This window comes from Saccopteryx bilineata, chromosome 1 (assembly GCF_036850765.1).
Source record: "Saccopteryx bilineata isolate mSacBil1 chromosome 1, mSacBil1_pri_phased_curated, whole genome shotgun sequence".
Classification (NCBI taxonomy): Eukaryota; Metazoa; Chordata; class Mammalia; order Chiroptera; family Emballonuridae; genus Saccopteryx; species Saccopteryx bilineata.
This window is the reverse complement of record NC_089490.1, coordinates 52,900,977-52,919,014: the sequence shown is the minus strand read 5'-3', so window position 1 is coordinate 52,919,014 and position 18,038 is coordinate 52,900,977. Positions and strand designations below refer to the sequence as shown.

The following is an 18,038-nucleotide window of genomic DNA, read 5'->3' as shown; positions in this document are numbered from 1 at the left end:
GATCATTCTGTGGCCACCTCTGAACACATACACACACACACACACACTATATATGTGCATCTCCTCATATGGTCAAACAATATGTCTGCATTTTTACAGCTAATCTGCAGGTATGGGGTTCATGTATGGGAGTAAAAACACAGCATTCCAAATAAACAGGAAGGTTTCAACCAAAGACAGAACTAAAATTAGGAAAGGTATAAGAAATGGTACGGAACAAACACTCCATTTTCAGAATATGTGTTTTCTATAGTTTATTCCTTTTTAATGTTGAATATAAAATCTGGGATTTCACCAATGCCTTTAGGGACAAATGCATACAAAATGAAATCTAAAAATAAAATTATGCAGATCAAAGTGGGCCCTGACACTTGAGAAAAGCATTTCTAGGAAAATCAAAACCCTTTACAGCAAAATCAAATTTTAAAACACCAAAACAAGGCAGAAAGAGACTCTGTAACCTTTCAATAACAGGAAAAATAGATAATAGTTCATTATAAAGTCATGTAATTCAAAAACATCTGTTGAATAAATCTAGAAAACAGAAACAAATCTAAAATATATTAAAGTCTGAGAGGAAAGAAATCCTTCCTCTCCTCCTCCTTGATTTTAACAGAACACCAGAATTTGGAAAAAACCAGTTACTTCTCCAACTAAATTTCCTTCTGGTCTGTGTACCCCTAGCAGGATGGCACTCTGTATTTTATCTGATTATAAAATAGCTTACTCTGATTTCTAACAGCACATGTCTTTGTCCCAACAAGCCAACAACAGGAAATAAAAATTCTATCTTGAAATGCCCTTGATATGACACTGATGCCTGCAATTCCCAGCCACTTCTTTCCTAGGCTTTTAACATTGTGATTATCTAAGTCTAACGGCAGCAAGTTAAAGAAGAGAACAAAAAAAATCATTACTTGTTTGAAATTCAGCTGATAAAATATTACAAGGACACAGTATTCTCTGAAGGTAGTGTGGGCAGTCCTCAGAGCTCAGCAGAGCCGGGCACTGCGTCCAGGCCACGCAGTGCGCTTCTAGCTCACGCCGAACACGGACAGCACCCCGAGGGAGGTCTCTATTTCTTTGCTAATCAAAAAAAAAAGAAAAAAAAAGTGGGGCGAAGGGTGGATGATATGTAACTGTGATAGTAATTTAGCCCTCCTATTCATCTAGTCTGTTTAGGAGAATCATACTGGGCCTAGTATAGCCTTAGTAATTCAAAAGTTAAAAGACAAATCCGATTAGCTTTCTTTGTCTAGCAAGTGTTGCAGTGATCCTACAACCCCGGAATTTAACTTCCAAAGCCTCAATCCTAACAAGCTGGTTCTTGGTGCTCACTGGCAAGAGTAGACAATATAACTTAGGTCACCGGACCATTAAACAGTTTTTAATTGCTGTAGCTTAAAAAGAAATTCTAAGTCTTATCAGAAGACTCACATACTCACACACAATATCCAGTTAAAAAAAAATTCCTGGATAGTCCCTGGGATTTCTCAAATAGAATTTGACCTGGATCTTATTTAATGCCACCTAAGCAGTAATACCTATGATTCCACAGCAGCTTTCCTTGGAGAGAAAACGGAGGACCGCGAATCTCCCAGCCAGGTAGAGAGCTGTGGCATGGTCTTCTCTGGTTGTAGTCCTGGGCGGCCAACCTCAGGCTGGTACTTCAGCTTTCCCTTTCAACAAGTCCACAGTTAGCAAGTTGGAGAGTAAGAGAACATATGTCTTCTGTTCTTTCAATTTCTTATAAACTTCCTGCTCAGAATCAAAGCGGCAGATCCAGCATCAAGATGTTGAGAATGGCTGAATATTTTCGGCAGCCCTCTGATCCTTTACCCTGTGCAAGACTGGTCCCATGTTTGGAATTAAAAACTCAAAAAAATGTAAGCAGGGACAAGGATACAAAAAAAGTAGCCCCCGCCCTAATAAAGTAAGACATGCTCAGTATTTATTAGCATCTACTCCAAAGGGAGTAAAGATTTTGATAACCAAATACAATTCAGATTTACTCTCAACGGTCCCTCTCTTACATGCTGCTCTGAAAGCATAGGCGGAATAAGAACATGTATCTACATTACCCTAGAAAACCTGGGACTGTGCACTGGCCAGGAAGATAAACTAACAAAGTTAGAGAACCAATGGAATGTAAGACAAGAAAAAAATTAAATTGTGCAGCAATACTAGAATTGTTTAATATGCCTAATCAAGGGTTCATAAAATATATCTAAACAAAATCTTCCTTTCTCAAAAAAATATAATCCCTTCACAAAATAGAATAAGCAGCTGTTGGTCAGGGTAGCTGCATTTAAAAATATACATGCACTTACATATTATAAGTTGCTGGAGCTGAAAATGCCTTCAGATATGAGTCAGATACTTTCCCTATAAATTTACTATCTAATTAGTACACCTCTTAAAATATATCCTTTAAGCAGTCTTCTGCATTTAGGCGAAACTCTCCTCTTGCAAGAGATAAAGAAACACCTATTTTCCAAAATAGCAATAATTTTCATCCCTGTAACCTAGCTCTGATCACACATTGTTGCAACAGCGATATCTGGAAACATCTGTAGGAGCTTGGAGAATTTATGGGGGTAAGAGTTTATATTACCAAAAGGAGGCTAAAACATCCAATCTTTTCTGCAGGTGTTATTACAAAGCACTGGAATAGAGACATTTGTGATTCTACAGCAAAATTCATGACCCCTTGTCAATAAGCATTTCTTTTCTATTTTCTTTCTGATCAAAAAGATTCTAAGTCTGGGAAACTAATTTGAAGGATACAATCCAGGCAGCTTAAAGAGAAGCAGGTCTGAGCAATACTGGCATCAACTACAACCTAGGGCGGATCCAACATTCTCTCACTGATGGTGCCACTCGCTTATCTTTCAGTCACTAGGGAAGCACACCAGACACAGGCTGCAGTCCCTCCAGCGAGTGAGGCACCTGCAGGCAATTCTGAAAAGAAGAAGAAACCCACCACAGTTCTGATTTGGTTTAAAGCAATCATGCAATCCTATTATACCCACGTCTTCCAAAAACACCTTTTTCCGAATGCAAGCAAAGTTAACTGATGATGCATGTGGCTCTGTCACAGTGATGCATTAGGTAAGCAGGTGTGTGCTGAGTACCAGGGGGCGCTCCAAACGCATCTCCACCATCTTCCACTTGTCTTCCCTAAGGTTCTGCCTATTAAAAAAAAAAGTCAGTTACTGCACTGTTGACAAGAAAATTCACCCTGGCAGTGATATTTTAAAAATCCAAAACAGAGATGTTAGAGATCACAATAAATCACACCCCTCTGTGATTGGTAAGAACAAATCCTGGGCTTTAGGCTAAGAAGCCAGGTTTAAATCCCACACACCTGACCTGTCAAATATAAAAGTGAAAAGAAAGCCACGTTTCAAAAACTGCCGAGACTTGTCTCAGAGATACGACTGTTCCACTCACATCTGAGTGAGTGGCATGTGCGTGGGCCACCTCCCTCAGGGGGCCTGTGGAGAGTGAGGGACCCGAGGTGAAGAACAGTTCTGTATGGCCATGCCTACTGGTAAACAGCTGCTGTCCCAACCCCCAGGGTGGCCCCTGATTCCACCACCAAACAGATACCTGGCAGAGAGGCGTCCGACCTACTCCATGTCTGGCTGGTCAGCCCAGGGTTTACCAGTTATCACTCTGGGCACCGGCCAGTGATCCAAAAGCAGAAACTTCTACTTCAGGCCCTACCTTGAATCTATTAAAATAACAAACATGATGATTTTCTACCTGAAAAGTATTGGTGAGGAGGCTTCCTTTTATCTTAGGTAGATACCATGGTGGGCCAAACATTGCTGGCTCCAGCCAGCCACAGAAGAAAGTGGGTTTCCCCAGGGTTTTCATCTTTCAACTTCCCGAGGAAAGTGGGAAATCTGGCATTTAAAATATTAACAACTCATTTAAATTCTTTTAAAAATCTTGTGCATACAAATACATCCAGAGCCAGCGTGGCCTGGAGGCCACCATTTGGGGATCTGCCCCATCTACTTTATTAAGATTTTTTTTATTGATTGATTTTACATGTGTGTGTGTGGGGGGAGAGAAATATCAGCTCATAGTTGCTTCGCTTTCGTTGTTCATTGCTTGCCTGTTGTACATGCCTTGACCTGGCAAGCCAGGGTTTTGAACCAATGACCTCAGCATTCTAGGTCGACGCTCTATCCACTGAGCCACCACAGGCCAGGCAAGCCCTGTCTACTTCTGAGACCTGCCCAAGTCTACACAACACCTGTGCCTTTTGGGCCCATCAATGTCCTATTCCTACTACCTCTTTTCTGTCACCTCACTGTGTAAGAGCAATTACAGGTGCTAATAGTGTTTCTCTGTGTTGCTAGGCAGGCTTTCGAGCCCTGTCTTCTATGTGTGTACACTGTAGAGCAGTGGTTCCCAACCTTTTTTGGGCCATGGACCGGTTTAATGTCAGAATATATTTTTATGGACCGGCCTTTAGGGTGGGACGGATAAATGTGTCACGTGACCGAGACAAGCATCAAGAGTGAATCTTACACGGATGTAACAGAGGGAATCTGGTCATTTTTAAAAAATAAACCATCATTCAGACTTAAATATAAATAAAACAGAAATAATGTAAGTTATTTATTCTTTCTCTGTGGACCGGTACCGGTCTACGGCCCGGGGGTTGGGGACCACCGCTGTAGAGAGGGTAGGGAAGGAGGTGAGAAAAGGGGGCTTCTATGCTTTAGTACCTTATACCTGTGAATGCTCTATTCAGGCCTTCAGAGTATGGATTGTATAACAAATTACCACCAGAGTAAAAAATAAGTAATTAAGTAATTAGAAGGGGTGGTGGTACTGCTGAATTGCTCTTAAAGATACTTTTATTTCTCTCCTATGAAGATGAATGTGGTGTGAGTCGCTATTAACCCATAAGGTCCCTCAAATGGTTCGTGACGGTGGCACAGACACCTCACCATGGACACTCCCGCTCAGGTATGACGGACTCAGGCACCTGAAAATGCTGGGCTGGCTGGGTGGGTGGGGATGCCTGGAGCCCTGCTGCTTTCGGATTGGTCTGCTGAGATCAAGTCAACGTCAGTGGCACCAACACCAACTTTAATATTATGACCACAAGTCATGCAACACTGCTTATTTTACAGATCATAGGTTTCTTGAGAAATTTCTGAGAGAATAAACATTTTTAAAGAATAGAAGAGTCAGCCCACTAAGTCTCTAGGAATCCCAATCTTCAGGGAAAATAAGAGCAAAGAAAGCAAGCACACAGTACTGGTTTTTAAGTTTTTTGCATAGATAATGATGTCCATGAGATTTATGCATCCATTAGGTCACTCCTACCCCAGTTTCTTCCAGTTCTTTGCAGATAAATCTGGACTATTTAATATCCTTGGATAAAACATGTTATAAAATACTACAATTTCCCTAAGAAGTATTCCAATATTCCATCTTTATAAAAACAGTCTTAAGAACCTTTAAATATTCTAAGTGTGGATTTTGCTTCTTTTTAAACTCGTGCATGGAAACCACCCACAACCATCTGTATACTTCCTGATATAAAAACAAAGCAAGATCTCACATTGGCTGTAAACTACAGGTGCTCGTGTATAACTTCTATTATCGCTAGTCGCTGCCTTCCTCCCATAGGTATTCCAGAAATGGTACAAATCCTGGCTAGCCTCAAAAGGCCTCTTACTTACAGACATCAAAGTTCCTAGTAATGTACCTGCATTTCAATTCAGTGTTTAAAATGACAATTTAGAATTCTGTCCCATTGAAATACAGTGAAAAAACTCAATTGCTATATATGTATAGACTGCAAGGAAATACACTAAAAATGTTAATGTGGTTATCTCTGGGTGGTGGGATATCAGACAATTTTTATTTTCTACTCAACACTTTTGTATTTTCTCAATTTTTCTAAGAGAGCCTAGGCTACTTTCATCATCAGAAAAACAGTGCTTTTAAAAGGGGAAATAACAATAAAAATATTCCCTTATTTAATAAGCAAATGCTACTTTTTACTTTGAAAGTGAATCCATATGCTTCACAAAGTTGTGATAAGATATATCATTTCCAGGTCTAAAAATGAGAAAAGCTTGAGCCGTTTATGTTCTCGAAAAGACATATGACCTAATAAAGCAGCTTTAAGAACATTTTGATTAGTTCAAGAATTGCAATTCTTTCAAGGTTGACTATTTGTTATTGCAGACCATCTCTCTACCAATTTTAATGAATTAAACATGTAAAAGACCGGTCCTGGCCTGTTGGCTGAGTGGTAGAGCATCAGTCCAGTGTGTGGATGTCCTGGGTTTGATTCTGGTCAGGGCATACAGGAGAAGCGCCCATCTGCTTCTCCAGTCCTCTCCACCCCCATCTCTCTCTTCTCCTCCTGCAGCCATGGCTCAATTAAGTGAGTTGGCCCTGGACACTGAGGATGGGTCCATGGCCTCTGCCTCAGGCTCTAAGAAGAGCTTGGTTGCTGAGCAATGGAGCAACATCTCAGATGGGCAGAGCATCACCCTCTGGTGGGCTTGCCAGGTGGATCCCAGTTGGCATGCATGTGGAATTCTGTCTCTCTGCCTCCCCTTCTCATTGAATTAAAAAAAAAAACATGTAAGAGTTCTTAAAAATATGGCTTTCATGCTGTTATTTCAAAAAACATAAAAGTAGCCCCATGGTCAAGCACATATGAGAAAGCAATCAACCAACAACTAAAGTGCCGCAACAAAAAATTGATGCTTCTCATCTCTCTCCTCCTTCCTGTCTGTCTGTCCCTATGTATCCCTCTCTCTGACTCTCTGTCGCTGTCAAAAAAAAGAAAAAAAAAACCATAAAGTAATGTAAACTTGCAGTTTAAAATAGAAAGCACGCACTACTTTCTGCTATCTTAAATTCTTCTTGGAAAAAGAGGAAATTAATTATCAATAAACTAAACTATGAATAAAAATAAACTCTAATATAGAGCAATAATTGAAAACTTGAAAGAAATAGGCTGCTCTTGTGTTTTTACACTGGGCAATCTCTAACTGTGCATCTGAGAAAGAGAAAACTAAATCTTTAGGGTATATATGCATTCCTTTAACACTTTCAACCTCAGCTGAGAACAATTAACCATTGAAAAAAGATGAATTTTAAAACAAGAAGAGATTTACCTACCTTTGATGCCAACCGTGATTTCAGGCCTAAAAATGAAAAGACGGTGTTGCTTTCCTTTGATTCAAAGAAACTGTCATAATCCTAGAAAAAAAAGGGGAGGAGGAATAAACAAACATACAATTATCTCTGTATTTGGCACTTTTGACAAATTCTTTATGGAAATAAAAAAATAAAAAATGTACTATTGCTCCATCCAGGCCAGGGAAGAGCTACAGAAATCTATTGATTTGCTCTTCCTAAGCCTAAAAATTTCTTTGACTATGATGACAAATGTAACAAGTTTTTAAATCCAAAGCCTGTGGCAAAATTAAAACATAAAACACTGACAACAGAAATAAAATCGGAACACACTCTCTCCTTCGTGTGCCAAGCTAAGATTTATTTGTGTAAAGTCACTCTGACCTATTCTAGCACTTCAATATGGAAGGCTGCCTCCCAATTCTACTCTTGATATTTTGTTATCTAGGGCTTTAAAAATATATATCCTTGGGTAAATAGAAGCCTATAAAGGTCTCCATGTGTCAATGTGAGTGCTTTTGAAGTTGTCCACATTCTTTATGACCATGTCTTCAGAGAGAATAAAGAGCTCAAATAAAAACTAGAGAAAGCTGAATTTATCATCTGTAACATTTACCTTTGCCTCAGAAGCAGAATCACTTTTCTCTTCCTACTTTCACAAAAGAAGCCATCAAGGAATGCTGATCAATATGCTCATCAATTGTTTCTTTTCAAAAGTTTGCCTGTATAATACTATGCAGTTTCTAAAGTGATATAAAGTAGTCTTAAAATTTGGTAGAGGTTTCTCTTTGATAATTTTATCCTGAGGATAAATATTGTAAACAGACAAGGATCAGAAGCATTCTTAGGCATTTTCTTTATGCTAGGTGCCTTACAATCAGTCTGTCATTGGTTGGAAATGGGCTAAGAAAAAAAAAATGTTGACCAAGTTTGATAGCCAATGAGAGCTGAGATTTGGGCCGAGTATTTATTGACGCTGTAACTAAAGTTTTTTTTGTACTCTATGATGCTTTTTGCCAGGAAGAAACAAAGTGTGGGGCACCCTGTATGAATCACTGAACCCTAATGAATCCACTGCTAAGTTGAACCAATGGCATCACAGGTACTTCTGAAACCCAAGGTTTCTAAACGAGAGTTAATGACTTACAGGGATCTGTTCCTTGCAAAGCATGCGTCAGTTTGACCAAAAAAAATCTTTGAATTATCTGACTCTGTGTAGAGACTCTCTTATCTAAACGCTTTAGCAGGGTGAGGCTGGAGTTGAGTTTCAAAATGTTAAGTTTGAGAAATTGTATGAGACCCCCAAGTGATGAAAATTATCAACTGGGCAGTTGGGGGTTCCTGGTGACTCTACAGTATTACACATTTCATAGAATTTTATGAAAAATTTTATAATATTTTATTTAAAAAAACTATGTTACAAACAATGCAAGTCTAAATTTGATGTAGAATTTAGGCAAATATCCCATGGACTGAAAATGTTACAAATATTCTTTGTAACAAAGGTATTTCCAAACAGTTGAGTAGCACGTCACAGGTTCATGAAACAATCCTGTTTGATTGAAAAAACATTCTTTATCTGACCATTTGTCACTTATTGTCAATGTGGTAAGAAAAGGAAGGCAGTTAAACTCCAGCTAGATTTATCTCATCCTTTTAGATATCCTGTATGAAAACGGGTGTACCTGCTCCTCCTCATACCGTATTTGGCCATTTATTCAATCTACATTCTTTCCCTAGAGAATCTCATTTAGAGCCATGGCCCTAATTAAACTCACCTCTTTAACTCTGATTTCTTTTCTCACTACTGGTTCTATATAAGTACTAACTGCTTACAGTCTCTTTAACATAAGGAATCTAAATCGCAATTCATGATCTTCCTGCCACACCAAAAGATGGACCTCTAAAGAAAGATAACTCCACCATCTACTGGACTCTACCAAGTCAGGAATTAAGGTACCACAGGACTCCTCTTTTTCCTCAACCAAAAACTATCCTTCAAACTCCTCATTTTCAATATCCATCTCATTGCCCTAATCTAAACTAGACTTCTGCAGGAATACCCCAACTTACCCACCCTACTCCAAGCTAACCTATTTCTACCCTATCATTCTCAAGTGAGGACAAGACTGACCTTTTAAAAATGACACATTGATCATATTGCCCTCTTATTAAATCCTTTACTTCAAGACTTCTCATTGATCTTATAGTACAGACTAAAATTCTTTTTTTGTGTGTGTGAAAGTGACAGTGACAAAGACAGACAGGAAGAGGGATGAGAAGCATCAATTCGCAGTTGCAGCACTTTAGTTGTTCACTGATTGCTTCTCATACATACCTTGACCATAAGGCTCCAGCCAAACCAGTGACCTTGGGCTCAAACCAGCAACATTGGGTCCTGTTGATGATCCCATGCTCAAGCTGGTGACCCCATGCTCAAGTTGGATGAGCCCTCCCTCAAGCCAGTGACCTCGGGGTTTCGAACCTGGGTACTCAGAGTCCCAGGTCGACACTCTATCCACTGCACAACCACCTGGTCAGGACAGATTTAAATTCTTTTCATGGCGTAAAAAAGACTGTGGTCCAGTTCCGACTTAGTAAAGACTGAGGGAAAGGGAAGTCTTGTATTTCCACTCCTCAACCATTCAGAGATTCATTTCTGGGAAACGGAGTGGTATACGTATATACTCAGACAACTGTAGATGTGATGTCCTGCAATCTACTGAGTTATATGACCTTGGTCAACTTCATTTAACCTCCTCAGACTATTTCTTCCTTTCTGCATCAGATACTACCAAATGCCTTGAACCTGCAGGATTCTATGAAATGATGGAGCTTTCAGCAGAGTTATTCTTAAATGGCCTGTGAGCTGTGTCCGGGTATAAGGTTACTTACATATTTTAGTTACTAAAAATACCTATTTGAAAATATACTCCTCTCTGGTTTAACTGAACAGAAAAGGGAAGAGACAATAGTGAAAGAAAAAAATTAGGATGAGTGATTTAGTCATCAAAATGCTGTCCCTGTTGAATTTTGAAGGGCCTTTACCTGTTTCTACTTCATTAATAATCTCTGATGTATGTGTAAAATGCAGGAATAAAAAAAAAAACTAATGTAAGAAATAAAAAATGAAAGTCAATTCCTGACTCAATCTCTATAAATGTAGCATGAATTTTACTTTAAAAGTCTTAAGTAGTAACACGAAAATATCTTGCATATACCAGTAATACATCAAAATGCAAGTTACAATAAAAATGTATATAATTCAGGTTTCAGTGTCTATATTAAAAACTATAATTTTAGCCTGACCAGGTGGCTAGAGCTTTGGCCTGGGATGCTGGGGTCCCAGGTTCAAACCCCCAAGATCACCAGCTTGAGCATGGGATCATAGACATGACCCCATGGTTGCTGGCTCAAGCCCAAAGGTCACTGGCTTGGCTGAAGCCCCCACCCCTGCTGTCAAGGCACATATGAGAAAGCTATCAATGAACAACTAAGGAGCCTCAACAAAGAACTGATGCTTCTCATCTCTCTCCCTTCCTGTCTGTTCCTGTCTGTCCTATCTCTCGCTAAAACAAATGAACAAACAAACAAAAACAGAAAAAAAAACCCACTTAGTTTTAAAATAATTATAGTTCTTCAAATCACAGAACTGGAAATAAGGTTAAATCTCAAAAGCAAGTTTCATATATAAAACAGAACCTGTAAAATCTCTGTGTGGAGAAAATACATAGTTTTATAAACAATCCATTTAACATCGAATCAAATCTGTTCTCATACATTTTAGTCACCAGCAAAAGTATTTAGACGTTTCAGATATTTATATATTTCAGAAGAACAACATTTCTTATTTATATAAAAAATCTTTATATCTCTGTCATAAACATTTTAAGTGTTATTTTATGAAACTTTAACTCAGTGCCACATAACTACAGCTAAGGGGGTTTCTTACCTGAATACTGAATTGGATCCTCCCAACAGTTTAGAAATAGTCACTTAAGGTAATTAACTCCTTCCAAAGTGACAAATATAAAATTTGGTAATTAGTTTTAAAAGCAGAATAATTTAATGAAATCCTTTTTAAAAGTCAATATTAGAACAGTACCTGACACAAACCAGGTTACCAATAATACTTGTCAAGTGGATGAATTAGTTATCTGCTAATTAATGACTGATGTGCTGTGTTTTAGGTAATCTCATGCTAGCAACATCACTTAAAGAAATCTTATTTCCACTTTATTGCTTATGGGTTTTAAAGAATCATGTATATGCAGTTTACTTTCTGACACTCAAAAGCTTTTGAGTGGTCTGATGAATCTCCAGGTTTAAAGGTTAACTTATTTTCCTTGTCATGTTTAGGCAAAGAGTATGTGATTGATAATTTAAAATCTAAAATTTCTGAACAGTAGTATCTCCTTCCAGAGATAATAAATTAAATAGTATGATGTGAAATAATTTAAGAGTAAAACAGTATTAGAAATTTAAAAATCATACCTACTGATTACTAGTACAAGTCGTTATGGCCTTAGGCATTCCCCAGTAAAAGAGAAAGATCTGCTTTCTTATCAAGTTCATTTCATTTATCAGGCTTATATTTTAAAGTGTATATCACTGCAAATGTTAAAAGCACTGTACTTAAAAACTCACTATAAAGTTTCTAAATAGGCTTGCTGAGTTCCTTATTGTCAGACACTGTCTCTGAAGCCTTTGTAAATACAGATATGCAAATGACACATTTCAGGACAATCAAACTTCTATTAACGATCAGTTAATTGCACCTTTGGAGAAGGGTACAAACACAAAAGCATATTCAAGATAAAACAGCTCACTTTCAGAGGCTAGTACATTTTTATTACATTAAAGAAAAAGGATGAAAAATCCCCTTTGTTTCTAGTGAACTGCTTATGAAAAGAAAAATTTCTGGCCTATATAGGTATCAGCATAATTAACTAGCATAATAAACCAGCCCTATTACTAATGGAACAGTTATCTGAATGTTGCAATTTAAGAAGGATAAAGCAAGCTAAATAGCTATTAAAAAGGAAAAAAATAAAAAAAGTTCCATCACCTATACATCTGTTTAAGTGAAAACCACTATTAGAGACATTTATAAGCTCATGATAAATGTACAACAGGTAGAGTTCACAATAGTCTCATTCTTCCAAAGAGCCTACCTAAGGGCATTAGCTGTAGGCTGCCATTAGACTATTATGGACTAGACAAGCATTTGAGACAAAGGTCTTAAAGTTCTTTGCCCTTTTAGTGTTCCCTAAGAAAACAAGAAGGAAAACCCACAGCAGCCACGCTGAAAAGCTGTACTGCTTCCCACGCTAAGTCAATGACAACTAAGTGACAGCCCCATATTGTTTCTACATGCCAAGGGCAGATCCAAACAGGAGGTTACAGGAAACAAGAAGCACACGTGCTGCATAGGGAAACCTCGGCAGCCATTCGAAAAGAGCCAAGGCTTTATCCAAAAAAAGAAAATCTTTTCAAAAAATTCTTTTTAAGACCATAAGAGTTACTGCTACTGTCACTGCTTAAATTGGGCCAAGGCTGCTGCTTCTTACAAGTTTCATGCCTGCGGGTATCCTCTGAGCAGAATTTCTTGATTTTGTGCTTAAAGACAGTTAGTACTATATCCTATTTTATGAAATCTTGGTATAGAAGGAAAAAGTAGTCGGCAGTCCCAATCCTGGTGAGATGTTAGATGCAGTTGTCTAAAATGGCTTCATTCAGCAATTGTTATGCCAGATACCAAAATGACAAGTAAGCCCAAAGCTGAGGATTTTAAATTCCTAATTTGTGTTTTACATTTCAAATGGTACTGGTACAAGATGGCAAAGCAAGCGAATACAGATACCCAAGCACCAATTACATTTGGTTGAAAAAATTTTTGTGCTAAACATAGGAAAAGAAAACAGCAATAAAATTTTAATAACTACCCAAAGGAGCAAAGGCAAAGTCTAACAGAGGTTAGGAGAATCTCTTGGATATTGACATTTTTGTTGTTCTCCTTTAAGCCACAGGGAGTTAGTAAAACAGGATTCTATACCTTCCTCTGTGACCGCTCACAGAACCAAACAGTTCTGTAGAGAACAGTATTTATATGCTCAAAACAATATAAATATACCAAGGCAGGGTGGGGCGGGGCAAGGGAGTAGTTCGGAGCAGGTGGCTGTCCAGGAAAGCGAACCGACCCAGCACTTGGGCTGGGAGGGCTGGTGGAGGCTCACAAAAAAGTGTTTTCAGATACTGTTTCTTAAAAAACTGAAAGCCAGGGGACCTGAAGATGGCAGTGAAGTAGGCAGACGCACAGACTCCCAGCTCACACCACTGAACTGGATTATAAACTAATTTATGAACAATCAGTGTGAAAAACCAAATCTGGACTACAAGAACAGCTCTCAAAAACAAAGGAGCAAAGAAGAAGCCACAACAAACCTGGCAGGGAGCACCTGAATCTCCCCTGCTTACTGGAACAGGGGTGGGGGGTGAGGCTGGGCTCTCACTCCAAGGTAAAGAGCAGTAAATACTGCTCAAAGCCACTGCCTGGAGACCAGGGAACGAGGTGTGTTGAAAGGGCCTGCTTGTATTCCAAAAAGAAAGGAGAGAAAGAGAGATGGATGGTGAGGGGGAGAGGAATAAATGTGATAACCTGAAAAGCTGACTCATTCAGTGCTGGAGGTGGCCATACTGGGGGAGGGGCTGATCCTTCCACAAAGCAAAATACAAAAGTATTTCCAGGTCACAGAGATACAGACATTTCTCCAGCTCCAATCAGCACAAGACACAGCTGAAAACAAGAAGTGGGGAGGAAGGGCAGTAACTCAGGTCTCCATGGAGATATGAGATACACCTCCCCCAACTGAAGCTGATAAAGCAATCCGCCCCCAGAGAGATTAACTGGCAGAAAAGGACTTCAGAGCCTCAGGTCACACCCACCACATTCCTGGATACAGTTTCAAATAAGCCCCCTGCTGAGATCAGCAAACAAGACAATCACCTGTTAAGAAAACAAACAAATCAAGACTTCAAAGCGGGCCAAATAGGAATGTGTATTACAAATAATAGCTGATGCCAACCCAAGAAGACTTAGAAACAACACAAGTGAAAACTGGAAGCAGACAACACCAAGCCTAGACTCAACCAGCTCTACAAGAAAATACGCAAACACACAGACATAATGAGAAGACAAAGAAGTGCAATCCAAATGAAACCACAAGAGAAACCTTCAGGAGATGAACTGAGTGATATGGAAATAATCAAACTTCCAGATGCAGAGCTCAAACTAATGATTGTAAGGATGCTTAAGGATCTTAGAACAACAATGGATGGTCACCACGAACACCTAAATAAAGAAATAGTAAGTATAAAAAATGATATTGAAATATTAAAAAAGAATCAGTCGGAGATGACAAATACAATATCAGAAATGAAGACCACAATGGAAGGAATTAAAAACAGGATGGACAGAGCTGAGGTTCGAATCAGCGAGTTGGATGACAACTGGAATGAAGGCATGAAAGCAGAGAAGAAAAAAGACAAGAGACTCAAAATGTCAGAGGAAACTCTTAGAGAGCTCTGTGACAACATAAAGAGAAATAACATCCACATTATAGGGGTTCCTGAAGAAGAGAAAGAACAAGGGATAGAGACTTTGTTCAATCACATCATAGCTGAAAACTTCCCTAAATTAATGCAGAAGAAACTCTCACAAGTTCAAGAAGCACAGAGAACTCCACTAAAGAGAAACCCAAAGAAACTTACACCAAGACACATCATAATTAAAATACCAAAGCTAAGTGATAAAGAGAAAATATTAAGTGCTGCTAGAGAAAAAAAGGCTATCACCTACAAAGGAGCCCCCATAAGGATGACATCAGACTTCTCAACAGAAACACTTGAGGACAGAAGGGAATGGCAAGAAATATTCAAAGTAATGCAGAACAAGAACCTACAACCAAGACTACTTTATCCAGCAAGGCTATCATTTAAAATTTAAGGAGAAATAAAAAGTTTCCCAGACAAAAAAAAACCTCAAGGAATTCATTACAACCAAACCAATGCTGCAGGAAATGTTAAGGGGTATGGTGTAAACAGACCAAAGTGGGAAAAGAATATAGCAAAAGAGGAATACAGCTTTAAAGAAGAAAATGGCAATAAACAACTACATATCAATAACCTTAAATGTAAATGGTTTAATGATCCAATCAAAAGACATAAGGTAGCTGCATGGATAAGAAAACAGGATCTGTACATATGCTGTCTATAAGAGACACACCTTAAAACAAAAGATGCACATAGGTTGAAGGTAAAAGGATGGAAAATAACATTTCATGCAAATGGAAATGAAAAAAAAGCAGGGGTAGCAATACTTATATCAGACAAAATGGACTTTAAAACAAAGAATATAGTAAGAGATAAAGAAGGCCACTACAAATGATAAAGGGAGCAATCCAACAGGAAAATATAACTATTATAAATATCTATGCACCTAATATAGGAGCACCTAAGTATATAAAGCAGACTTTGATGGATATAAAGAGTGAGATCAACAGCAACACTATAATAGTAGGGATTTTAACACTCCACTAACATCACTAGATAGATCCTCAAGAAAGAAAATTAACAAAGAAACAGCAGACTTAAAGGACACAGTAGATCAACTGGATTTAACAGATATCTTCAGAACCTTTCACCCAAAAGCAGCAGAATATACATTCTTTTCAAGTGCTCATGGTACATTCTCTAACATGAGAGAACTTCTAACATCTGCTCTGCACATGTTAGTGCAGAAAAGTGGTCTCAACAAATTTAAGAAGATTGAAATCATATCAAGCACTTTATTCACAATGGCATGAAACTAGAAATCAACAGAAAAGCTAAAAATTTCTCAAACATATGGAAACTAAATAGCAGGTTGTTAAATAACAAATGGATTAAGAATGAGATCAAAGAAGAAATAAAAAAATTCCTAGAAACGAATGATAATGAGCATACAACAACTCAAAATTTATGGGACACAGCAAAAGCAGTACTGAGAGCGAAGGTCATAGCACTACAGGCACACTTTAAGAAGCTAGAAAAAGCTCAAATAAACAACTTAACCCTGCATCTAAAAGAACTAGAAAAAGAACAGCAAGTAAAGCCCAAATGTAGTAGAAGGAAGGAAATAATAAAGATCAGAGCAGAAATAAATGACATAGAGATTAAAGAAACAATACAGAGGATCAATGAAACTAGGAGCTGGTTTTTTGAAAAGGTAAACAAGATTGATGAACCTTTAACTAGACTCACCAAGAAAAAGAGAGAAAGGACTCAAATAAATAAAATTAGATTTGAGTGGAGAAATAACAATTGACACAACAGAAATACAAAGGATTGTAAGAAAATACTATGAGGAACTGTATGCCAAAAAACTAGACAACCTAGATGAAATGGACAAATTCCTTGAAGCATATAATCTTCCAAAAATCAATCTGGAAGAATCAGAAAAGCTAAACAGACCGATTACACCAAATGAGATCAAAACAGTAATCAAAAAACTCCCCAATAAAGGAAAGTCCTGGGTCAGATGGCTTCACAAGTGAATTCTACCAAATATTCAAAGAAGAATTAACTCCTATCCTTCTCAAGCTATTTCAAAAAATTCAAGAGGAAGGAAGACTTCCAAGCTCCTTTTATGAGGCAAGCATAATTCCAATTCCAAAACCAGGCAAAGACAACACAAAGAAAGAAAATTATAGGCCAAAATCCCTGATGAATATAGATGCTAAAATCCTCAACAAAATATTAGCAAACTGGATCCAACAATATAAGGAAAAAATCATACACCATGATCAAGTAGGATTTATTCTGGGGAGGCAAGGCTGGTACAATATTCGCAAATCAATCAATGTGATTCATCACATAAACCAAAGAAAGGAGAAAAACCACATGATAATTTCAATAGATGCAGAAAAAGCATTTGATAAAATCCAGCACCCATTCATGATCAAAACTCTCAGCAAAGTGGGAACATACAGGGAACATACCTCAACATGATAAAAGCCATCTATGACAAACCCACAGCCAACATCATACTCAATGGGCAAAAATTAATAGCAATCCCCTTAAGATCAGGAATAAGGCAGGGGTCCTTTCACCACTCTTATTCAACATAGTCCTGGAAGTCCTAGCCACACCAATCAGACAAGAAGAAGAAATAAAAGGCATTCAAGTTGGAAAAGAAGAAGTAAAGCTATCATTATTTGCAGATGATATGATATTGTATACAGAAAATCCTAAAGTCTCAGTTAAAAACCTACTGAACCTGGCCTGAGCAGGTGGTGGCGCAGTGGATAGAGCGTCGGACTGGGATGCGGAAGGACCCAGGTTCAAGACCCCCGAGGTCGCCAGCTTGAGCGCGGGCTCATCTGGCTTGAGCAAAGAGCTCACCAGCTTGGACCCAGGGTCGCTGGCTCCAGCAGGGGGTTGCTCGTTCTGCTGAAGGCCCGCGGTCAAGGCACATGTGAGAAAGCAATCAATGAACAACTAAGAAATTGCAACGCGCAACGAGAAACTGATGATTGATGCTTCTCATCTCTCTCCGTTCCTGTCTGTCTGTCCCTGTCTATCTCTGCCTCTGTAAAAAAAACCACAAAAAAAACCCCAAAAAACCAAAAACTACTGGACCTGATAAATGAATTCAGCAAGGTGGCAGGATATAAAATTAATACTCAGAAATCAGAGGCATTTTTATACACCAACAATGAACAGTCAGAAAGAGAAATTAAGGAAACAATCTCCTTCACTATTACAACCAAAAAAATAAAGTACCTAGGAGTAAATTTAACCAAGGAGACTAA

The 18,038-nt window shown here is 38.4% G+C and overlaps 1 protein-coding gene across 1 annotated transcript in view; it reads right to left on the bottom strand.

Annotated features, from left to right (window-relative positions):
• Nucleotides 1-239: 239 nt before the first annotated feature.
• The window catches only part of SH3BGRL2 (SH3 domain binding glutamate rich protein like 2), a 98,346-nt gene continuing 80,547 nt past the window's right edge, over nt 240-18,038 (bottom strand). The window contains exons 4-5 of the mRNA XM_066252580.1: nt 7,171-7,251; nt 240-3,192 (exon numbers count right to left, since the gene is read on the bottom strand). Coding sequence (XP_066108677.1) covers nt 3,181-3,192; nt 7,171-7,251 — 93 coding nt within the window. The 3' untranslated portion in view covers nt 240-3,180. The remainder of the gene's footprint in view (nt 3,193-7,170; nt 7,252-18,038) is intronic.